Raw genomic sequence first — 25,574 nt, forward strand, 5'->3', positions numbered from 1 at the left:
TACTAACAATAGGTATTGAAATAGAAGCTTTTTAATATTTCATTTAAGTCAATATGGATACCTTTTTCAGGACCATTTCGATTACTTTTTCCTGAAGTCCTTGAATGGAATGAAGAAGAATCATGATTCTGGGCTGGAGGAGCAAACAGTGGTGGAATTCCCAGCAATGGTGGAAAGAATGTTGCCCCTGTACGAGTATGAACATCTGCTGTTCGCCACCATTCTGCACCTCAAAACCGAACACCAAACAAAGAAGGAAAAAATTGGAATTAACTTTCTAATTAATGTAACAATGATTTTTATATTTTATTCCTGAAAAAAAAAAAGTTTAAGTTTCAACTTGGAACAGAATTGCTAAATTACACATAGTTCTGATCATCTTTCTGATTTTAAGGTTGCTAATTAGAAGCTATACACTCATCATTCCTCTCATTAAGATAGTATCCAAGAATCTTTACTCAGCAGCCTCCTTGAGTTCAATTTATAAAGAACTAAGATAGTCTATGTTTTTAAAAATAAAATGGAAAACTTGGAATATTAAAGATTTATTTGTCTCTGATAACTTATACCATAATTTTCTAAAATACTAAAGAAACAAAATATTTAAGACTATTGCAATTTATTTTGACATCTTAGAATTTAAGGTTATATCTACAAACAGTGATAAAAATTTCCCCAAATTATATACAATATAGATCCGGCTCTGATAAATCAGGTTGTTTAAATAATAATAAAAAAACTACTGTAGTCCAGTATACCTCAAATGCACTTATGAAAAAAAATATTCTATACTCAAACAAAAACATAAAGACAGTAAAATCAGTAAGCCTTTTTTTTTTTTTCTTTTCTTTTTTGTGAGGGACTAAGATGGAAAAGGGCTCAAAGATTTCAAAACATGTAAGTCACCTTAAAATACAAAAGATTTCTGAAGTTTCTCCCCTTAAAGTTAATGGAAAAACTTTGGTCATGATGCCTCTCATAAATTACAAATAATAATGATTGTTTTATCACTACAAAATGACTAAACGTAGAAATCACCAAATGCAATTTAGATGTTTAAACTGTGGCTCGCGGTTAACTTTTAAAAAGGAGAGAAGCCAAATTTTATAGAATACATTTTTCAAGGAAGAGTGAAGATTTGGAATAATCCAAAGGAAAGTCTTATATTGTTCCTTCTAAAATCTCAGACATAATCTTTTCCAACTGACTAACCTCCTAGATTACCAAATTAGTTTTAACCTTTGAGGCTAATCTTATATGCAATATTTTTCATCGACTGTTAACAACTATAAGGAAATTAGAGGGAAAACCCCCAATAATATAGCATGAGAAAATTTCATTATTGTGAATATAAATATTACATGGTCTTTGGAGCTTTTCTAGGAATATTACTCTCCACTAAAACTACGATGTAAAGCAATGTGCACCTTCATTATCTAATGGTAAAACCTGTGTGTTTGCTTTTTTTTTTAAATAGTGACATGTTCATGGTGGCTGCCATTTTCAAAGGTCGAAAAAAAACAGTATAAACAGAAAACTACAAAAGCTATTCTTCTGCACTGCAGGAAGGCGCTGCTAGTGAAATGACACCAATGTCTATTCAGCAGTGCCTGAATGATGGGAACTCAACCAAGAATAAATACACAAAAGCATTAATCATTTATCTACTGTTTAGATGAAAGAAGTGTATTTAGATAGGAAGAAAAACTGTGTTTTGGGCTTATATCAGCACAGTTGGAATTTATTGTTATTTATAGGTTTAAAACCTATGTTCCACAGCTGACAAAAGGGACTGAGGTTTTCCAAAGATATTTATATTATTTAATAGAGTCTATAATGACAGCATTACAGTTGAATGTATAAGACTTTGTAAACAATCAACAAATTGGTAATCAAAGTGTAGTAAGATTCAAATATTTTAGACATAAACTCAGAAAAAATACAAAAATGTACTTTAGAATGTCAATAGTACACAATAGGGACTAAGAAAAAAAGGAAAATGTGTGTAATAAATAAGCTAACACCACAAGTAATAAAATATGAGTAAATAAGGTCAGTTGAATAAAAAATGGTAGGGCTTCTGATTACAAGCTTTAAAAATGTCGCCTGGCCAGTGACTAAGTGGATTGAGCGTCCTCCCATGGACTGAGAGGTCCCCATTTGATTCCCGGTCAGGGCACAGGCCTGAGTTGCGGGCTTGATCCCCAGTAGGGGGCATGCAGGAGGCGGCCAATCAATGTTTTTCTCTCACATGGATGTCTCTATTTCTCTCTCCTTTCCTCTCTCTTTCAAAAAAAATCAATAAAAACATATTTGAAAAATGTCTAATATTTCATAAGGAGCAATAAAATTTTTGTTAAGTGAGAGCTTATTTATCTTCCAAATTGAAGAAAGTGAAAAAAATTTAGTCACTCACAAACTAGCTTGTTTATAATGTGATATATACAAAATAAGGATTATATAAACCAGCACGTGATGAATTTCTAAATGTATTCAAAGGAGATAACAGCACAGAAGCAACATATCATATTCAACTGGAAGATTCTAATACTTCAGTGGCCACATTAAATCTCAATTTGAACCTAGAAGATATGGTAGAATTTAAAAATAATTCATACTTGAGAGCCAGGTACTTCATAAAATACACAGTAATATAATATAAAAATATAATAACCAAAAATTATATATTTTAAAGGAATCACCATGAAATACAATTTCAATATTAAATAATTTTATTATACTAATGTCTATTAAATATTGCATCTGTTGATTTAATCATCTGAAATGCAGAATAACTTATATGTCCATAACATTTTAAAATAAATTCTTACTTAAAATTCCTAGTAATTTCTTCCCTGTATGTTTTCATTTCTTTATTAGGTGATTTAAAAAACTGCAATTTGATTATCCTTTTGAATAAAGCCAACTACAGAGAATTTAAATTTGTTATTATACCAAACCTACAACTTAAATAAGTCCCCTAAAACTAGGCATAGTCTCTGGCAAAATAAAATTCTTCTATAGTCATACTTTTATCATTAAATACTGTGTCTTGTAACTGTTTGTTAATCCATTACCTAAAAACTATAAACAACATAACATATACTATGTTAGTGTATTTTTCAGTGCTTGGCCTAGTGCACAGAACGTGGTAAATGCTCACAGAACTATGTACAATAAATAAGCGAGTGAAAAGTTTATGTAGGTTAGGGGAAATAAATTTTTTTCTATACAGTGGAAGTATCAACATTGTTGAAGTCCAGGTAAATAATTCTTTATACTTGTTAACCATTATTCCAGTGCAGAATGAATTGGATTTTAATAATACAGCAATTACACTGTTGTTTAGAAATGCTCAAAAGTAATTTTATAATAAACCATAATGAAACAAAAAAATTTTAAGATACCAGTAACTGTCTATATTAATATCACCTATTTTGATTTTTATTCAGCAATCCTATATTTCAAAAAATCTCTACTGAATGCTCATCTTGCTAAACAACCATTCTAGAAATTACATTTCTACTAGCATTGTTAAAACAAATGTTAAGACTTAGTTTAAAACTTTAACTTTCTACTCACACTACCCCTCCTCACCATCCCCTCTCTTCTAGACAATTGAAATAAAGGAATAAAATCATTCAAAAAACAGTACTTAAAATAAACAGTTAATCATCTTTCCATTCTATATAAATATACCTAAAGAAACACTTCACAATGTATTTCCCATTAAAGTGGGCAAGAGAAAATAATAATGATAGCTACAATCATGCACTGATGAGGTGTGCCAAACACTGCACTCAGCACTCAATAGGGCTTATCTCCTTTAATCTTCACAGGACCGAAAACTATGGCTGAGAGGTCAGATTACTGGTTCAAGGTCGCAGCTAAAATGCAGCAAAGCCAGATTGAAATTTAGGTTTATTTGTGTCTACTTTCATGCTCTAATTTTTAACATCCCTCACTAAAGTAAAACTAATCACTAGAAACACTTCAAGTTTAGACTTTCAAAATAATATAACAAAACAAATTATAGCATGTTTGTGTAAATTAACCTTTAATTGGTGTTCTACCGAAGTCCTGAATTCTCATAATTTGTAGAATTTGGGATAATTCTGGTCTTCCTGCCATGTGTGTGGTGCAAATACATAGTTGTTTTGATTGATTATTAAAAAAATAGATAGAAATTTCAGAGCCAAGCTTATCTTCCTGACAAAGTGCAGAAAAGTGAGAACTCAAAATAAAAGTATAGAGATGTTCATTATAAGAACTGGATATTAGTTTTCCAGTATAAGTTATTTTTTCAAAAATCAAAGCTGAAAAAAAATTTCATCAAACACTACCCTTACAATACGTACACCTTTCAAAAAAAAGCATGAGGAAAACTTGGCCTAATTTAACTTTTGGTGCAGATGCCTATTTCTCTAGGTAAACACTTCAATACTTAACTAACTGCACTGGCACTGAGCACTCGTAGTGCGGGTTTCTTTGCGCATGATAAATAGGATTGAGCAAATTCTTGCACAAGAGTTTTAATATACCAGGCATTAGACTATTTTTTGTTGTTGTTGTTCAATTTACTAAACAAATTACTGATTGAACATTTTCAAGCTTTCCTCCTTTCCTTGAACACTGTTTGTAACAGATGTTTACCTGGAAAAGACGCTAGTTGGGGATGTGCGGCTAAGGCTGTGGGTGTACCAAGTGTCCCCAAACCACCAAATTCTGAATGCCCTGAGCTGGCTGAATGTAGACCAAAGACTGGGTGGCTGACCATTGGGAAGGCACTCGACACTGTGGACAGGTTAAACGGTTGATCCCCAGCTGCTCTGAATAAATGTCCTGGGAGGGAAAAGAACACACTTAAAGTTGTACTATAAAAACAGAGAGATTTATCTAATTTCAGCATTTATAAATTAGATAAAATTTTATAATTTCTTACTTATTTAATTTTTAGTTTACATTTTTCTTTTGCATGTCTACTCTTCAAACCCTACAGAATAAGATGTTTCTACAACATAAAAGCACTCTAATAAATATAATTAAAATAAATGGTATAACCTTATTTACTTTGAATTTGAGAAATAATGTTTTAAGTAAATAATTTTCACTAATTATAATATTTGACCTGCAGAAGTGAGTGAACTTTCTGTTAACAAATGCACATTAATATATTATCAAATTTTTTCACTCATATGGAAAATAAAAACATCTTATTAACATAAGTCCAAAATCTGTCACCAAGTCATTACACAAATTATACAACTAGGCAATTTCCAGTTTCCATGAGCCAGAAATGAAGCTCTGTTCTTTATTCAATATCTCTTAGGTGAGGAGAATAAATAGCAAAAAGGGATTATATTCTAGCCTGATAAAGCAATGTCTAATACAACATAAAGATTTAATGAATAAACTTCCTAAGATTCTTTCTAAATGTACCCAAGGGTGTCTATCAATATAAAAATCATTTTTTAACTTTGTGATAGAAATATCATATTCAACTCAAATCTGTGATTTTTCAGTCTTTACTTTTACCCTAAAGAGAATCTAGTAGTAAATGTCATAACACCAGGTTGGAGTGTTATACAGTCAAACACACAACCTGTTTTTCATACTTTGTAGGGATTTGGCAGAAAATCTGTTAATACGTAGAAATCTTCCTTTTACTTCCAGGAAATAATTAACTTTTTTTGGCTCGATACTATGAAATCAACATCAAACCCCACAGGCTATTTTGAGAATTTACTGTGTGAAAGGTATTGTACTCTGTGTTAAAATAAAAATAAGGCTTTCTAACTATCTCCTCTGCAGTTGAACACAGTATGTTTGAAATAAATTTAAAAATGTAAGTTAAAAACAAATACTTTTTATCATTTAGTTATTAAAGATATCTGTCCTCTTTGCTTTTTTATCCCTTGAAAACCAAGAAGTCATAAAAAGGTCACATTGTGCCTTGAGAGACTATATTCTTTACTGAAATAACACTATATTTTTTATTGAAGTAATAAGATTTAAATAAATTGCATTGAGTCACAAGTATGTCTTATATCATAATACTCTCGACAATAAAGTTAAAAAAAGACAGTGATGATGAAGGGTCAAGTTTCCGCGATAACAAAGCAATAACCAGATCTCACAGGGAAGATCCTCAATGTGTCTTTGTGAGAAGACCCACAAAGGAACTGTCAGAGGGGAGGACAAGGAAAAGACACAAACTCGGGTACTGTTTCCAAGTCAGCCAATCTTTGTTTTTGTTCATCAGAGCCTAAACAGAAAATTTGTGAATTTGATACTTGTGTGTTATCAGAGTTCCAGACTGCATTAGCAATGAAGTTGAGTTAAACAAAACAGGGCATGCTACTGGGGAAAAGTGTTACTCAAATATCACTATTTTTAAGACTGCTGATAGGCCGAGAGAGAGAGAGAGAGAGAGAGAGAGAGAGAGAGATTATAGCAAATTCTCAAAAATCTAGTTAGAGTCTCTTTAAAAAAAGAGCCTGTAACACTGAGAACCAGTATTTAGTTTCACATGTGATTGCATATAAATACCCTGGTTCTCTCCAATCAATTCAACTTCCTGAATCAGATGTTCTTGATCAAATGCTTTATTTAAAAACATACTATGATCAGTTACATTTCCTTCTACATCAGTTTTCTTGATAAGCAAGGTAAACTGAACATTCTAGTTTGGGAGTTTTAGAATCATTTGTCATTTTACAAAACATTAATTCTTAAATTATATTTGCTATATATGTAACAGTGATTTAATACAAAAAAATGAGGGGTAAAGTTAAAGCTATACAAAATATAAAAATCATAACAGACGAAAATTATAAAGAGTCAGAAACTCAAAGAAATTCTTCTACAACAGCTAATAAATTGGTAGTAGGCAGCATTCTTAGAAGCATAGTTAAAACTTTAATTGTATTGTGAAGAAGTAAATGAGCTAAACCTCAGAGACACATGGACAGAAAACATGAGCAATACCTAAATGAAGCTGTCACTGTTGCAGCAATAACTGTGAACTAATTATACACTATTTGATAACAAAAAAGATATTTTCTTAACACTAAAAAGAGTGATATCCAGAAGGAACTGAGTAGAAAATATGAATAATATATGTTTATTATGGATTTGAATGAAAAAAAAAATTAGTCCTATATACAGATTACATCTGGTTCACATGAAAAAGAAATAAATAAAACCTTATACACAGAATTATATCTATGGCTGACAACATTACAATACCTTACTCTATTGTTACTCCTTCTTATAAAATTTATGGTGAAGATAGTTAAGGCATAGAAAACATCGAGTGATACGGAATCTACAGGCCCTATTGTCCCTGTTGGTGAAAAAAGATTCACTTTTGTATTTAGTAAAGAGACAAGGACCACAAAATAATTATAGTGATATCATACATTATCAAAAATATACATTTGAGACTTTCTCTGCTATATATGGACAGAGTTGTAGCACAGAAGGGAAATAATTTCATAATACATCTCCTAATTTTTACTATATTTTGTCTTTAGCAAGAATCTATAAAGCCAATGATACAAAAAATAGGTATCTTTCTTATTAAAAGGCTCTGAAACACTACATATAATTTTAGTATTGTTTTTCTACCACCTTTTAAAAATGCAGATACTAATTCCATGTAAAAATCTTCCAACATTATTGTTATCTATTCAATAGGTTCAGTAATGCAGACATTTCATGAACACACCTGTTAGGTATCAGGTGCTATATTTAGAAATTGGCATACAAGGATGAATAAGATATAATACTTGACCTCAAGGAACTCATAGTTTGACCATAAATTTAAATAGTATGACTATTTTTTATACCACAATATATAAAACAAGTTAGTTAATATTTCAATGTTATAAACTGGTGCTGTCACATACAGGACGAAGTAATAGATGCAAAATACCTAAAACAGTGTCTTATACATAATAGATATAGAATAAATATCTGATGAATGAATAAATTCATTACTCATTAAGAGCAGAAGAGACATATCCTAAGATTGATTCCAAAGACCTCCATCTGAACAGGAAGTTATCTTTAGTCTTCATGTAATTTTTAAAAAATTATTGAAAGTATTACAGATGGCCCCTTTGTTTCCCCATTGACCACCCTCCTCCTTGCTCCCACACCTCTCCTGCTTTCCTCAACCTAATATCTATTTCCTAGAAGAAAATGTAGACAGAAAAATCTCAGACATCATATGTAGCAGAATTTTCACTGATACGTTGCCTAGGGCAAGAGAAACAAAGGAAAAATTAATAAATGGGACTACATCAAACTTAAAAGCTTCTGCACGGCAAGAGAAACCAGCATCAAAATGAAAAGGGAATCCATTCTCTGGAAGAACATATTTGCCAATGATACATCAATAAGGGGTTAACATCTTCATGTAAATTTGCAAAGATGTTTCCTAGTTTCCTTTTGCCTTACTTAACCAACCCCTGGGTACTGACTTAACAAAAAAAAATTACCACTTGGCTCATTCCTCCTTGATTCAATTTAGGTTACGTTGAATCTGATCACACAAAATTCTACCACCTCCAATATCTTAAATTCTTAAGTTTTATTCTAAGCACAATTTCCACATTTCCATTTCCTTCTTTCTCAGCATGATGTCTGGTCTCTCCCAGTCTTCTACCACTCTCCTGACCCTATCGCTCCTTTCTTCTCAAGCCTAGGAAACTTATTAGAGTAAATTTATCATTCAGTGTTCAAGTCCTAGTCCTACAAGTTCATCTCTCCTTCCTTTCTCCTTTCCTCAACAATTGTTTCTTGAGCATGTATTTTTGTGCCAGGCATTTACTGGATATATAACAATAAAAGGAAACAGATATGGTCTCTGCCCTTTAAATGTAGATGAATAGACAAATAAGCAAAACACCACAAAATGCATAATTATAAACTGTGAAGAGTATTATAAATGGAATTATTAGGTGCAAAAACAGACAATAGTGGAACAATGACCTAGATACTATGAATAAAAAAGACTTCTCTAATTAATATCTCTGGACATTTAATCTGACACAAAGCATAAGAAAGAATCCTGTACAAGGACAGCATGTTTCAGATTCTTAGTTGGGAAAGAATGTTTGTATCTAAAGAAGTCAAAGGTCAGGAAGGCTAAAAGATAATAGAACAGAGTGAGAATGGTATCAGATAATTTCTTTTTAATTCTCACCCAAGGATATTTGTCCATTTATCTTCAAAGGGAGGGAGGGAGGGAGGGAGGGAGAGAGAGAGAGAGAGAAACGTTGATGTGAGAGAGACACGTCGACTGATTGCCTTCCGTATGACCCCAACCAGGACAGGGGTTGAACCGCAACCAAGATATGTGCCCTTGACCACACTTGAACCCGCGACTCATTGGTCTGCGGGCGACACTCTAACTGCTGAGCCAAACCGACCACGGCAGTACCAGATAATTTTGAAGTAGGCAGTGATTAGATCATGAGGATGTATCACTTAGGCTGAAAAGTACAAAACACCCAATTCGAAATGAGTAAAAAGGTGAATGTATTGGCTTACACAATGCAAATGCTTTTGGAAAAGACTGAAAGTTTACCAGAACCAAATTGCTCTTTTTTCTCTTGGCTCTCCATCCTCATAGAGGCCCTTTCTCCAAAGTTTGTGGGACTAAAGGTTATCCTCTTCCTCACCAGTTCCAGTAAAAATCTCAGAATGGAATTTCTTTGTCTTTGATTAGTCTGGTTTGCCTTGTGTACCCATTCCTTAACCAATCATTGTTGTGTGGGAAATACGATGTTTGGATTGGCTAGGTTGGGTCACATGCCATCCATGGAGTCCTAGTTGAACATTTTTTAAAAGAGTTATTTGTTTTGAGAGGACAACTTCAGATAATGGTAAAGTAGTAGGGAACCAGTCACATTAATCACCTATGATAAAATAGATTTGATAATAAAAACTGAATTTAAAACAAGGACAACAGAACTAAAGATACGAGAAGGCATCCAAGAGGGGACAGTTTAATCTGGAAAAATGTTAATGAGAGGGGTAAAAAGTGTGACTTTGTGGTGTTTTGGTCTGATAATGCTGTCTAAACCTCACAGTTATAACCACAGAAAACAGTGGAAGAAAAAAGAACAGGCTTATCAACTACAGGTGCCAGGGATCAGAACCCAGGGCTGAGAAAATATCAGAAACTTTAAAGGAGAAATCCTGGCAGTAAGCAAAACACAAAAAGAATAAAACCCAAATTCAGAGCTTAAACCATCCAAATGGCTAGCTATAAGTACACTGTGCATGCTGGGGAAGGACCCCAGGGGCATAGAAAGAAACATGGAGAAATCTGCTCTCGAAAGACAGGGCTACACACAGCAGATCTGTTGAGTTTGAAGTACTTCTTAAATGAATGAATTCCTTCACCAAGATTGGCCTAGATAGCAGGAAGCATGAAGTGTCAGAGTGCAGAGTCCAAAGCTGGCAGGGCAGCTGGAAATTAGAGGGTAATCTCAGAAGCAAGGAAACCACAGAAAGAAAGAGAATCATCTCTGCCTAAGTTCTTGGCTGACCTAACAATTTCCACAGGCACAAAAGAGACCCATAGGAGGCCAGCCTAGAAAAGCAGCAGTAAGAAGCCAAAAACATCACAGATTGTCATCAGTATGTTTTTTTTTTTACCACAATGTAACTCAAATGGACATAAAAATATGTTTAATGCTAAATTATTGACTTTTAAACAACTCATCAAAGAAAAAAAACAAAATTTCACCAGAATGATAATGAAGTGAAAACATCAAACACTGTGGGATACAGACATAGCAGTACTTAAAAAGGGAAGCTTATAGTATTAAATGAATATATGAGAAAAGGAGAAAGGTCTTAAATAAATAATCTAAGCTTTCCCTTTAAGAAATGAGGGGAAAAAAAAAAAAGGAGAAAATCACACCCACAAAAAAACAAAAACAAAAAAACAGAAGGAAATAATAAAGGGCCAATATCAATGAAAGAAAATTTTGGGGAAAAAAAGAAAAAATCAATGAAACCAAAAGCTAGTTTGTTAAAAAGATCAATAAAATTGATAAATCTCATCACAAAGAAAATAGAGAAAGGGTACAAATTATTAATATCAACAATGAAAGAGAAGACATCACTACTAATCCTACAGACATTTAAAGGATAACAATTTTATGCCTATATATTCAATAACTTAAATAAAATGGATAAATTCCTTGAAAGACATCAACTACCAAAGCTAATTCACGAAAAAGATAACCTGAATCATTTATATTTATATTCAAAAAGATGAATTCATGGTTTAATATCTTTCAACAACAACAATTAAAAACACACCTTCTGCCCTGGCCAGTTTGGCTCAGCGGTTAGAGCGTCGGCCTGCGGTCCGGAGAGACCCGGGTTCGGTTCCCGCTAAGGGCACGTACTTCGGTTGCAGTTTGTCCCCGGCCCTGGTTGGTCGTGCGGGTGGCAGCCACTCGATGTGTCCCTTCACGTCGATGTTTCCCTCTCTCTCTCCCTCCCACTCTATCTGTACAAAAAATGGAAAAATGTCCTCGGGTGAGGATAAAAAAAAAAAAAAAAACACACCTTCTGAGGGCTTCCGGTCAAGATGGCGGCGTAGGGAAACGCAGTATCGCGTTCTCCCACAACCATATCCAAGTTACAACAAAACTACAGAACAACCATCATCCAAAACCGCCTGAAATCAAGCTGAATGGAAGTCCTACAACTACGGAATTAAAAAAAAAAAGCAGCTACATCCAGACCGGAAGGAGGGGCGGCGGCGCGAGGGGTGGCGCGACGGGCTGGTCCCACACCCACGTGTGGCGGATAAAAATCAGGAGGCTCCCGCGGCTGGGAAGGTCCTTCCTGAGGACTGAGGGGTCCCCGTCCCACACCAGGTGCCCCGCTCAGGGTTCCAGTGCCAGGAAGAGAATCCCCATAACTTCTGGCTGGAAAACCAGCAGAAACTGAGGCTCAGGGAAGCTGACCTGGCTGGAGCCCCAGGCAGCTCCCTAAAGGGCCCGCGCACGGACTGGTCGGACTCTCTCCCTCTAAGCTCGGAGGGGAGGCAGCTCGAGGGGCACCAGAGAAATACAGGGAAGAACTGAGCTGTTTGGCACTGGAGCGAGCTGGAGAGGGGGCTTTCTCCGGGACAAACGTGCTGTCAGAGGCCTTTGTTCCTTTGGTGGGCCCTTCCCTGGGGCGGCAGACAGTCGCCATATCTGGGACTCCAGCAACCTGGCTCACACTGGTAGCCCCGCCCTGCTGACTCCCTGAGGCCCCGCCCCGCCCCTCCCCGCCCCACACAACTTTCAAGCCCACCCAAGCTGTCGCTACTTGCTTAACCATAGGATTGGCCTGTCTTGGATCCTGCTTCAGGTTTTTCCTAAATTCTTTCAAACGAGCAGCATCGGGTCTCAGCGAGCCCCATACCTCTCATTAAGTAATACACAGAAACAAACACAGGGAGGCAGCCAAAATGAGGATACAAAGAAACAGGTCCCAAATGAAAGAACAGAACAAAACCCCAAGAAAAGAACTAAGCGAAATGGAGATAAGCAACCTAACAGATGCTGAGTTCAAAATACTGCTTATAAGGATGCTCAATGAACTCAGTGAGGGCCTCAAGAGCATAAAAAAGTACCAGTCAGAAATGATCGCTGCACAGTTAGAAACGAAGGAGGCTTTAACTGAAATAAAGAATAATTTACATAGCTTCAATAATAGAGTACGTAAATCCAAGGAGCAAACCATCGATTTGGAATATAAGGAAGCAAAAAACGCCCAACCAGAACAGCAAAAAGAAAAAAGAATCCAAAAAAATGAGGATAGTGTAAGGAGCCTCTGGGACAACTTCAAGCGTGCCAACATTCGCATCTTGGGGGTGCCGGAAGGAGAAGAGAGAGAACAAGAAATCGAAAACCTGTTTGAAACAATAATGGCAGAAAACTTTCCTAACTTGGTGAAGGAAACAGACATACAAGTCCAGGAAGCACAGAGAGTCCCAAACAAGATGAACCCCAAGAGGCCCACACCAAGACACATCATCATCAAAATGCAAAAGGTTCAAGACAAAGAGAGAATCCTAAAAGCAGCAAGAGAAAGGCAGCTAGTTACCTACAAGGGAGTTCCCATTAGGCTGTCAGCTGATTTCTCAAAAGAAACTTTGCAGGCCAGAAGGGAGTGGCAAGAAATATTCAGAGTGATGAAAACCAAGAACCTACAACCAAAATTACTCTATCCTGCAAAGCTGTCATTTAGAATCGATGGACATATAAAAACTTTCCCAGACAAGAAAAAGTTAAAGGAGCTCATCACTACCAAACCGTTATTATATGAAATGATGAAGGGTCTTTTTAAAGAAAAAGATAAAATGTATGAACAAACAAAATGGCAATGAATACATATCTATCAACAATGGAATCTACAAACAAAATGAACAGGAAGAACAGGAACATTCTCATAGATACAGAGAACATTTTGTTGGTTGCCAGTTGGGAAAGGGGTTGGGGGAATGGATGAAAAAGGTGAAGGGATTAAGAAGCACAAATTCATTGCTAGACTGACAAACCTCAAAGGGAAAGGGGTTGGGGGGGTGGGAAGAAATAAACCAAAGAACTTATATGCATAACCAATGGACACGGACAATAATTTGGGAAAAGGTGGGAGGGGGGCGGAGTGGGGAGGAGGGGGTCAATGGGGGAAAAATGTGGAACATCTGTAATACATTTTACATCCAACAATAAAGATGTGGAAAAAATTAAAAAAAAACAAAAACAAAACAAAACACCTTCTAAGTCCAGATAACTTCACTGGTGGAGTCCACCAAACATTTAGGAAAGAAATAATGCCAATTCAATATAAACTTTTCTTTTTATCCTCACCATAGGACATTTTTGCATTATCTTCAGACAGAGCGGGAGGGAGACAGGGAGGAAGAGAGAGAGAGAAACATCAATGGGAGAGAGACACATCAAGTGGTTGCCACCCACATGACCCCACCTGGGGCCGGGGACAAACTGCAACTGAAGTACGTGCCCTTAGCGGGAACCGAACAGGGGACTCTCTGGTCTGTGGGCCAATGCTCTAACTGCTGAGCCAGACCGGCCAGGGCTCAATATAACTTTTTGCACAAAAGGTTTTCAAGAAAGAGAGAATGGTTAACTGAGTCAATTCTGCCAAAAGGGTGAATGAGATGAGGACAGGAGTGGCTTTGGTGAGGGTTGAAATATACATGAAAGACAAGAAGAAGGAGAAAGCATATGCAACTGTATCTTTTGAGAAGTTTCGCTATAAAGCAAGGCAAAAAATAGGGCAACAGTCAGCACAGCATTTGAGGTGAAAAGGAATTTTTGGTATACACTGTTTTTTAGGATGGAAGATACTAAGAACATGCTTTTATACTGATGGATGTGATCCAACAAATGTAAAAAAGTTAATGATACTATATAGAAAAAATGAAGTCCTTCAAAAGTCTTTTAAATCCTTAAAAAGAGTCCGGCCAGTGTGGCTCAGTGGCTGAGCATCAACCTATGCACCAAGAGGTTGCTAGTTTGATTCCCGGTCAGGACACATGCCCTGGTTGTGGGCTAGATCCCCAGTGGGGAACATGTAGGAGGCAGCCAATTGATGTTCTTTCTCATTGATGTTTCTATCTCTCTTCCCCTCTCACCTCCTCTCTCTCTCTAAAATCAATAAAGAAAAAAATAATAATAAATCCTTAAAAAGAAACAATACATATTTGCTATTGTCTGTGACAATTAAGAGCTCTATTATTTTGAGTTACGCATTTATTCTATTTGGTTTAATTTATATTGCTACACAGAACAGTTATAGTAAGTATTCATGAGCTATTAGATACACTAGTGAAATACTGTTTTTCTGAATAAAAGAACTGTTGAAATTAGAATAAAGCTCAAATATATGTATCAGAAGTTTATTATAATACACAGGTGGGGAAGTATGGTGGAGGGCTATCACCAGATGAGCTCAAATGGGTAGATAATTGGCTCACTTAACATTTGTTCCAACCTCCTATTAGTGTACCTTCCTGTGATGCAGAAGCTGGGCAGTTAAAAACCAGTCTTTCTTGCAGCCAGGATCCTGGATATAATTTAGATTCTGCCAATCATATATATTTGGAAAGAATTAAAAACACAGTTAAGCTGGCAGGCTGGCAGCACATGAAGTATCCTTTTTGCTGGTGCAGATCTAACAGGCAGCACAGAACACTCCCGGAGCCCGTTACAGGTGTCAGTGGCTCCTGATCACTGTATTCCAGCTGAAGTGGTACGATCCACGGAGTCATCAGTTGGAACAGCGGTATCCTGGCTGAACCAGAGGTGGTTTCCTTAAGCAGGCCAAATCAGCAGTAATGCTCTGAAGTCATTCACAGGCTCCTCAATCATTTTATAAGTACCTAATTCCCTGTATTAAATTATATTCTGCTTGAAACAGCTTTACTGGTTTATGTTATTTCTAGTTTAAATGACTGGTATATCATCCAACAACTCCAACTGGTGATAGCTCCCAAACCAAGAAGATAATTCATTCTATCACAGTTATCCTGATACCTGATAACCATATACTTTTCTTTTTTTTTTTTTTAAATCCCAACCATATACTTTTCAAAGTAATATTTAATGAGAGGTAAGTGAAAGCTTGAAAATAATATGCATAACCTTAGATGTAAAGGAAGATTTCTTAAACAAGGCAAAAAGCACAACCACAAATTTAAAAATGGATAAATCTGACTACAGCTAAAATAGGAAGTTCTGCTCATCAGAAGACATTGTAGAATAAAAAAAGACATACCATCAATTGAGAAAAGATATCTCCCACAAACATAATTGAAAAAAAGATCAGCATCCAAAATATAAAAAGAACTCTTAAATCCATTAAGAAAAATACAGAAAAAAACAGAGATGTTGCTGGAGTGAATGGAAGTTACACAGACCATCTCCCAGAACCAAACTGGAATTACAATTAAATAAAAGACAAAACATCGAGAAAAACCAACTAAAGAGGAGCTGGAAGAGAGCCAGTAAAACGAGGGACAGAGAGAGGATGCCAAATTGAGCCTGGTGAGAACTGTGGAGGCGCATGGGGGCAGGCTGGGAGCCCACGGACAGCAACAAAGTCTGAATTAGTGGTGTGCACTTCCGGCTGAGAAAGCAGGGGTTTTAAAAAGCACCAAATCAGCTACAGCCACTCACCTTGGGCTCCAGCAGAGAGAAGGCAGACTGGACCTAAATAGACACCTCTCTAAACAGGACATACAAATGCCCGAGACATATGAAGAAATGCTCAGCGTCACTACTCATCAGAGAGATGCAAATTAAAACAACAATGAGGTATCACCTCACACCTGCCAGAATAGCTGCCATCAACAAATCATCAAACAACAAGTGCTGGCGAGGGTGTGGAGAACAGGGGACTGTAGTACACTGCTGGTGGGTTCAGCCACTATGGAAAACAATAGGATGTTTCCTCAAAAAATTAAAAATTGAACTGCCATTTGACCCAGTGATCCCACTTCTAGGAATATATCCTAAGAAGCCTGAAACACCAATCAGAAAGAATATATGTACCCCTATGTTCATAGCAGCACTATTTACAATTGCTAAGATCTGAAAACAGCCCAAGTGTCCATCAATAGATGAATGGATAAAAAAACTGTGGTAAATATAAACAATGGAGTACTATGCAGCTATAAGAAAGAAAGATCTCTTATCCTTTGAGACAACGTGGAGGGTCCTGGAGAGTATTATGCTAAATGAAATAAGCCAATCAGAGAAAGACAAAAATCACATGATCTCACTTCTTTGTGGAATATAATGAACACTACAAGCTGAAGAACAAAATAGACCCAGAGACAAAGAAGTAGGGTACAGAATGGCAAACCTTAGAAGAGAGGGGCTAGAGGAAGAGGGAAGAAAAAAAACCACAGAACTTATATAAAACCACAGAACTTATATGCATGTATGCATAACCAATGGACATAGACAACAATGTTGGGGGGTGAAGGGGGGTGGGATCTGGAGGAGGGTGTCAATGGGGAAAAAAAAACATCTGTAACAAAAATAAATTAATAAAAATTGCAAAAAGAAATAAAGAAAAAGACATACAACCCAACATATATATGTACCATAGCCGTAAATAATCACTTTAATAAAGAGGAAATCCAAAAGGCTAAAAACTTATAAAAGAGCACCTTAATGAAACACTACCTCATATTCATCATTGACAAAAATCACAAAGTCTGACAATGACAAGTGTTTGCATTGATCACAGGCATCAAAATTCTAATATATAGCTGGTGGGAAAATAACCTGGCACTACCAGTAAAGTTGAAGACATCTTCAGAAAAATATGCTTATATGCATTAGGATCCATGTATAATGATGGTCATAACGTTGTTTATAATTAGCAAAAGTTGGAAACAACCCAAATATCCATCAACAATAGTGTGGATATAAAACTAGACACATATTCCATTCAAATGAAACATGCAAAAGATAAATGAGCCTTTTACCCTTTAAAATATATTGTTTTCCTCCCCATTTCTCATTATATCATTATTTACTCAGTCACATCAGGGCTTCAATCTCCCTCGCAACATTACCTTACTCAAATTCAGTCATTATATCCCATAAGAATCTACTCCCTAAATATTTCTGGAACCCTGTTTCTTTCTCCACCTCCAATAATTCCTTAATCTGGGCCTTCATCATTTCTCACCCAGGTAAAAGTCTTTTTTGTCTCTAGTCCCATCCCCACTGCAAACTGGAGCACTGCATAATGCTGCAAAATGGGTGTTGTTATAGCTGTCAGAGATGAGGTGACCAACATTTAGAAAGGAGTAATTTAACCAAACTCACATAGCTAATAAATGAACAAGCCAAGACTCAATTTCAGGGCTTTACAATGGAAAAGTCCTCACTCTTAATCAATACATTATTCTGCCTGAATTCCTAAGCATGGTATATGAAGTTGTAAAGGATATAACCTTAGCCTACTCCCCAGGTGGACCTCCTGTCCTGTGCCTCTGCTCCACTTAGCCGTGGAGATAGTCCCTCTCCATTCTCCTTTACCTTACTAACACTTCTATTTTATTCAGAACAGCAATATGTTAATCTAAAACCTATTTTCCTGGCATCCCTTGAAGCACAGTTCTGAAAAAAGAGATGTAAGTGGAAAACTCTGGGAAATGTTTCTGGGAAAGCTCTTTGAAAGGAGTCAAAGTAAGCTGGCCAATTTTGCTGTGGCATGCCCCCCCATCCTCCCCCCCCCCTTTATTTGGGAAAACAGTGCTGTAGGTGGAACAGCCCTCTTACAGCCACAAGGAACGCAGGTGAGCATCTAAGTCCCTTCTTCAAAGAAAGAATTTAAAATTAGAAGTTCAGGTATGTGATGGCATAACCCACCCAGCAATGCCCATCTCTGGGCTGGTGTGGTTATTTGCCACGTTCTCCTATTCATAGTTAACCATTATCAAAACTGACACATACTCTGAGTTGTGGCCTTACTGATCAACTTGTGTAGAGGTAGGTGGCCTGCAGTTATACAAAACGTATGTAAATCAGTCTCTTTAATTTTTAAAACAAAAGCAGGCATAGTCCAGCTTTAACTAAAGAAGTTTTAAACAGTTTACCTATTTTATATATTCAGTATTTTTATAAGTTTTTGTTTTAAGGGAGCTACTTTAAAAAAAAAAGGGATTGAAAACCACTGGTTTATGGCACAGCTTAACTATAACCATAATGTCCCAAATTCTATCTTTGTATTAGGTCAAATGACCACAAATCTCAAGCAAATCCACTTTGTAAAGTTTAATTATGCAACTAGGCTTAAATACTACTCTCTCAGCTTTCACTCAGAGCCAGTATGTGCAATAGTCTAATATCTGTGAAGCCGGAAGCAGGATATTTGTTGTGCATCATGTGGCCTTTCACACAATGGTCCTGGTAGTACATTCCCTGCACCACTCAGGCCCAGGGGGAAAGAGCTTACTTTTTCCTCAGGAACTGATACGCTTACTAGCACTAGTATGTGAGCCATGTATCCCATTATGTTTTACTTTTATTCTTAGCAGCTAGTTCATTAAATTTTTTGTTCAATATTGGAGGCTTTCTTTAGGTAACACCTTTTTAGAGTCTTTTGATATTTTAGTTAACTGTTTTGTTTACTGTACCAATATATTTATTGAAAGCTGTCCCAAATTTATAAGTATGCAAGCAGTTTTTTAATCACATTTTAGAAAGAGAAAAAATATTGTTTCTTTTTTTGTTAATCTTCATCTGAGGATATTTTTCCATTGATTTTCTTTTTAAGAAAGAGTGAAAGGGAGGGGGAGAGAGAGAAACATTGATGAGAGAGAAACACAACAATCAGCTGCCTCCCACATGACCCCTACTGGAGCAGGGGATTAGATCTATAACCCAGGTATGTGCCCTTGACTGGGAATCAAACCTGTGACCCTTTGTTCCACAGGCCGAGGCTCCAACCATTGAGCCACACCAGCCAGGGCGAAATATTGTATTTCTTACATTCTGATAAGATTAACAAATGCAGATGACCTTAGATTAATTAATCTTTAAAAATGTGTTTTATTGATTTTTAGAGCGAAAGGAAGAGAGAAGGAGAGAGAGAGAGAGAGAGAGAGAGAGAGAGAGAGAGAGATATCAATGTGAGAGCAAAACATCAACTGGTTGCCTCCTGCATGCCCACTTCTGGGGATCAAGCCCCAAACCCAGGCATGTGCCCTGACCAGGGACAGAACATGCAACCTTAGGTGCACGAGAGGACACCCTACAAACTGAGCTACACCAGCCAGGGCAGTTTAAATCATCTTTATTGCAGTGTTATTTTCTATTCAAGTTATTGTAATAAATATGAAAGGTGTTTTGTGAAAGGCAATCCTCCAAGGTCCCTACATGTTATTGGTGGGAATGCAAGACCTCGACCACTCTTTAACAAAGCCATTTCTCAGTTTTGCATTTTCAGTGGTCAATCTTAGAAGATGAGGTAACATCTCCTTCCAGACAAAGGGTTTGTTTTTATTTACAATAAAAGCAGTGGATTCTCCAAGCTCAGTATTCCTAACCTGTGACACAAACCCACTGCATGTATAAGATCCAAGTGGGCTGCTCTGTGTCACTCCTGTAGGACTTGGGACATATGGGAAACTAATGCCAACATGATGCTCATGCTATTTGCTGAGCCATAAGTAATAAAATCTCTGACCAGGAGACTCATGTCTTCTGCCATGTTCCTAAGAGTAACAGGCTAACTTGTAGGTAGGTATAATCTAAAATGCTCACAAGGTATTGATTCAAAAGAAATTAATCTTTCAACGTTTGAAAGCAGGTTTGAATTACATCCTTTGTAACTCAGTGGAATTCCTAAAGACATACCATTAATGAAAATGACAGAGAATGGTCAATTAAAATAGCTCTTTAAAACAACAGGATATCCTCCAAGGGGCCATTAAAGAACTGTTGAAGTTTTGACTTTTTTTTGGTAAATCCTCACCCTAGGATATTTTTTTTCCATATATTTTCAGACAGAGTGAGAGGGAGAGAAAGAGAGAGACAGACAGACAGAAACATCCATGTGAGAGAGACACATTGACTGACTGCCTCCCGCATGAACCCAACTAGGGACAAGGCCGAAACTACAACCAAGGTACGTGCCCTTGACCAAATTGAATCTGCAAGGGCCAACACTCTAACTGCTAAGCCAAATCGGCCAGAGCAAAGTTTTGACATTTTAAAGATGAAAATTCTGTTTGTTGTCTCTATACATTAAAAAAAAAAAAAATTGAGGACATTTAAATTGTTTAAGATAAAGACTAGGTCTATTATCACTCTATGATTTCATTTTAAGGTGGAGAGAATTATCAGACAATAAGTCAAAAATATTTCGTCAAACAAGGCAGGAAAATGTGATAAACTGAGTTATGCAGGACAACTGAGCATTCTCTTAAGAAATTGTGTGTTGGAAGTTAATACTAGGCTTTAATTTAAACATAAATTAGAACACTGTGGAAATTAAACACTAAAATTCATTTTCCCGAGAGTGAAAAAACTCACGATGTAGGTATTCAAAGTTTAATGTGTTAATAAGTGATATATTTCTGAATGTAGAAATAAAGTATACTTTCATTCAATGCAAGGATCAATATACAAACTCTATAACCTTTTTAATTTGCAAATAAATGATAAAAACTTGTCCCTTTCTAGACAAGGAAATGTCTAATGTTACTCAGCAACGACATACCCTACCTACCCCTTCTGCAATTCCCAATGATCACTAACAGAAAAATAGTGCCCTGACTTGACCAACCAGAATCACAAGCAATTCAAGTATCACTAATTCAGAAAACTAAGTGAGAAATAAGAGACAGCAAAGTGTCCAAAAAACTCAAGGCACAGTATTCAAATATACTACTGAAAGATTCCACATAAAAAGGACATTTCTGTAGAAACACAATACACACACACACACATACACATTAAAGACTAATTCAGAAGAATAGTTACAAAAAGCAGGAAAGACAAATTGCAAAAGTACAACTGTCCAAACATTTAGACAAAGCAGCTTGAAGTAAAATGCCAGTCATGGCATCATCCTTTTGGAAAAAGCATATCAAAGGCATTCATCATTTATGTGTGGCTATCACATTATATATCAAGGAGGTGTGGATGCAGTTGTTAAATGTTAACCAAAATTGAACAGAGAGCAGGAGAATAGGGATTTCATTTATTTACCTTTTAATGCAATGCTATTTTATTCTAGTTATTTTGTAATCACAAAGAAAATTTTAGAAAATCATTCTGATAAAACAATGACAAAATGACATCCTTCTTGTTATTGTTCAATTGATTTAAAAAATCAAAATAATTAAACAAATATATATTTGGCAAATTGCTAGGGTATTTTGTTAGCAAACATTCCATATTTATGCATTTCACTTACCCAAAATTACAAATCTAATCTTGAAAAAGTGAAATACCATTTGGGTCTACTGCTTATAAACATATGAAATAATCTATAAGATTAAAAATACTTAAGATTTGTAAGGTTCCTATTGATAAAGGAATGAGTTAATCAAGTTGAGGTATTTATAAAAAAAAGTATATATTCTACCAAACCTGTCTGGGCAAGAAGTGATTTTGGGTGGTAATTAAAAATACTTCCTACATAATTAGTGAAAATTACGGGTATTTTCACTTCTAAAATAAAGCTCTCTTTTTTGCATTATAAACTTGGTTCATGTTTAACAGAAACTTGCCATGCTCTAAACTTTTAAAATATTTTCCATCAAATAAATGATCTGCTTTAGCATACACCTGTGAACTGAGGTTGGCGTTGATAAAGATCATTTCAAATACTGGAAGCAACTTTAGGGCAAAGTGTTCATAGCACTGGTACATACTCTTATCACCAAGGAATCCTTTGTATTTCTTTACTCCCTCAAGGCTTATTGTTTTAAAAAAAACTTTGCATATATTAATTTATTAATTGAAATGGTGACATGAATGTGAAACTCACAAAGAAAGCTCCCAAACAGTATGAAATGCGTGGAATAACCAGTATTACCCGAGTGTCCTGACAGAATTCAAGAAAGGCAGAAACTAGATATTTAACCTAGTCATTGTTCAACAGGTCGATGGAGGCACTGAGAACAGTTTGTTCAGAATTGAATAAAACACTAGGAGCACAAATCAGTACAAGGACGGCATTCTAAAAGCGAGTTAACAAGGATATTCACCACATGGGTTGATTGCAGAGCTAAGTGCAGCAGCTCCAGTGGAAAGGCCGCCTTTTGATACGGATGAAGCCACAGAAGGTATGGGAGATGACGTTGGTACAGTAGAGGAGGCTGTAGAGGATGGTAACCGTTCTCCAGACTCCATCTCTGTGAGAGGGAGAAAAATATTAATTCTCAGTGTTAGTGGAATTATTCAAGAGTTAAACAATACTTAAACTAAGTCAAACATTTAGGCATGGTTTTTAAAGAGATGAAATAAGTTTAGAACACATGTTCTTCAGAAAGATAAAATATGGAATAAAAACAACATAATTAAAATACCAATTTATGACATAAGTTTAATGTTAAGTATACAAAATCCTCTTCTAATAGACTTGCAGAGTTTTCTTATATTAAACAAATTAATAGTGCTTTGAATATAATTTCACACAAAGGTGTGTTGGCACAACCTTAGGAAAATTAACATATCGATCTTATTCTTTCTATATCATCTCATCATATATTCATGTACAATATAATACCCATATTGTCGTAATAAAACAAAAAAAATACCACCACATTTGAATGGACTGTAACCCTGTCTTTTTTTTTTTTTTTTTTTTAAATTTTATTTCTTTATTGCTTTTAGAGAGAGAGGAAGAGAGATGGAAACATTGATGAGAGAGAACATCAACTGGCCACTTCCTGCATGCCTCCCACTGGGGATTTGGCCCACAACCTGGGCATGTGCCCTGACCGGGAATCGAACCGGCAACCTCTTGGTGTTGTGGGTTGATGCTCAACCACTGAGCCACACCAATTGGGCAATGTAACCCTGTCTTTTAATCCACATAGAAATATTGGTTGTTGGTCTAAAGAATCCAAGAATCTGACCTGGTAATCGCCAATACAGTGAGCCCTTCCTTTAAAAGACAAATTAGATTTTATAATTGTTACTATAGTCAGGTTTGAACTATGGCCTCAAAACTACCCTAGAATGACTGAGTTATAATGACTGACCCACTTCCAAGCATCTTTATTAATTTGCTTAGCTATTTTGGGTACAATTTTACATTGTTCTTACTATAATAGTTTAAGTTAATATAAAAAATCTAGAATAGAAATGGGTGAAGGGGGTCAAAGGTACACATTTGAGTTATAAAATAAATTAAGTCATGGGGATGTAATGTACAGCATGCGGTAACTATTGTTAATAATTCTGTACTGTAGCCTGGCCAGTGTGGCTCAGTGGTTGAGTGTCAACCTATACACCAAGAGGTCGCCGGTTCGATTCCTGGTCAGGGCACATGCCCAGGTTGTGGACCAAATCACCAGTGGGGGTCATGTAGGAGGTGGCTAACTGATATTCTATCTCCCTCCCCTCCCCTTTCCTCTCGCTCTCAAATCAACAAAGAAAAAAAATTTTTGTTTAATAATAATAATAATACTATACTATATATTTGAAAGTTGCTAAGGGAGTAGATCTTAAAAGTCCTCATTATGAGGAAATGAAATTGTAACTATGTGTGGTGATAGATGTTAACTGGGATTACTGTGGTGATCATTTCTCAGTATATACAAAAATTGAATCAACATATTGTACACCTGAAACTAACATAATTTTACATGTCAATTATATATCAATAAAATATTTTTTGATCTAGATTAAGTTACGATCATTTTAATAATTTCTTCATACACTGATCCCACAATTAAATAAGGCATTTGTGAGGTTCACAGTTGCTTTAAGAAGCCCACAATTTATAAGAAGAAATGACAAATGATACTGCTCACTTATAAACTTTATAATCAACCACAAGTAAACTTTCACCATTTATATAATCTAATTATAAAAAGATTTCTGTAGGGAATTCTACAGTCAATTCACATAATTACTATGTATTTTCTAAGAAAAATAGTTTGATTTAATTTAAAAATATTGACCAATTAAAATAATTCAGGGCTGGCCCTGGCCAGTTTGGTTCAACGGTTAGAGCATTGGCCTGCGGACCAGAGAGTCCAGGGTTCGGTTCCCGCTAAGGGCACGTACCTCGGTTGCAGTTTGTCCCCAGCCCCAGTTGGGGTCGTGTGGGTGGCAACCAGTCGATGTGTCTCTCTCACAATGATGTTTCTCTCTCTCTCTCTCTCTCTTTCTCTCTCTCTCTCTCTTTCTCTCTCTCTTCCCCCTCTCTCCCTCCTGCTCTATCTGAAGATAAATGTAAAAATGTCCTCGGGTGAGGATAAAAAAAATAAAAATAAAATAATTCAGGGCTGATATTTAAAGACTAATTAAATCCATATGGTATTTAGATGATTTTTCTCGTAAGATAAATATGTATAGTAAAGGTAATCTCAGGTTAACATAGAGCATCATTAGTAAGACCATTCAATGAATTTCCCAATCATAATACAATTTAAAAACTTCATATTCTGGCATTGCTGTCAGTCATTTCCTTAGGTAACAGTATTGCTATAATGAGTGTGGCATATTCTTACAGAACTTTTCTTACTCTTTATCTACATTCATCATGGGAAGGCACAGACAGCACTGATGGCTACACTGAACTAATGCTTAAAGGGCAGGTTTGGGTCATCAAACATTAACTAATGAGCTCTGAGATATGTAGCTCTCTTGGTGGCAAGGCCTATAGGTGACATCTTTCTCTACAAATTATTTTCTCACTTCACTAAATACAAAAATATGTGGATTCTTTACCTAGATAGATTTTACACACAATTTTTTTTTTAAATTTATAGTTGTTAACCTCATTGTCTCCAAAAATTCTAAAATGTGCTATTTAAATATATT

General features: G+C 35.9%; 1 protein-coding gene across 16 annotated transcripts in view; it reads right to left on the reverse strand.

Annotated features, from left to right (window-relative positions):
• BAZ2B (bromodomain adjacent to zinc finger domain 2B) overlaps positions 1-25,574 on the reverse strand; it is a 373,027-nt gene that overhangs the window by 105,725 nt on the left and 241,728 nt on the right. For 12 of the 16 annotated variants that reach the window (XM_036254457.1, XM_036254454.1, XM_036254460.1 and 9 more), the window contains 3 exons: positions 22,787-22,933; positions 4,654-4,842; positions 62-229 (listed from right to left, as the gene is read on the reverse strand). In XM_036254457.1, the coding sequence (XP_036110350.1) occupies positions 62-229; positions 4,654-4,842; positions 22,787-22,931 (502 nt within the window). In that variant the 5' untranslated portion in view covers positions 22,932-22,933. The remainder of the gene's footprint in view (positions 1-61; positions 230-4,653; positions 4,843-22,786; positions 22,934-25,574) is intronic. The other 4 variants (XM_036254458.1, XM_036254447.1, XM_036254456.1 and 1 more) reach the window with 2 other exon arrangements.

Source organism: Molossus molossus, unplaced genomic scaffold, assembly GCF_014108415.1.
Source record: "Molossus molossus isolate mMolMol1 unplaced genomic scaffold, mMolMol1.p scaffold_m16_p_11, whole genome shotgun sequence".
Taxonomy (NCBI): domain Eukaryota; kingdom Metazoa; phylum Chordata; class Mammalia; order Chiroptera; family Molossidae; genus Molossus; species Molossus molossus.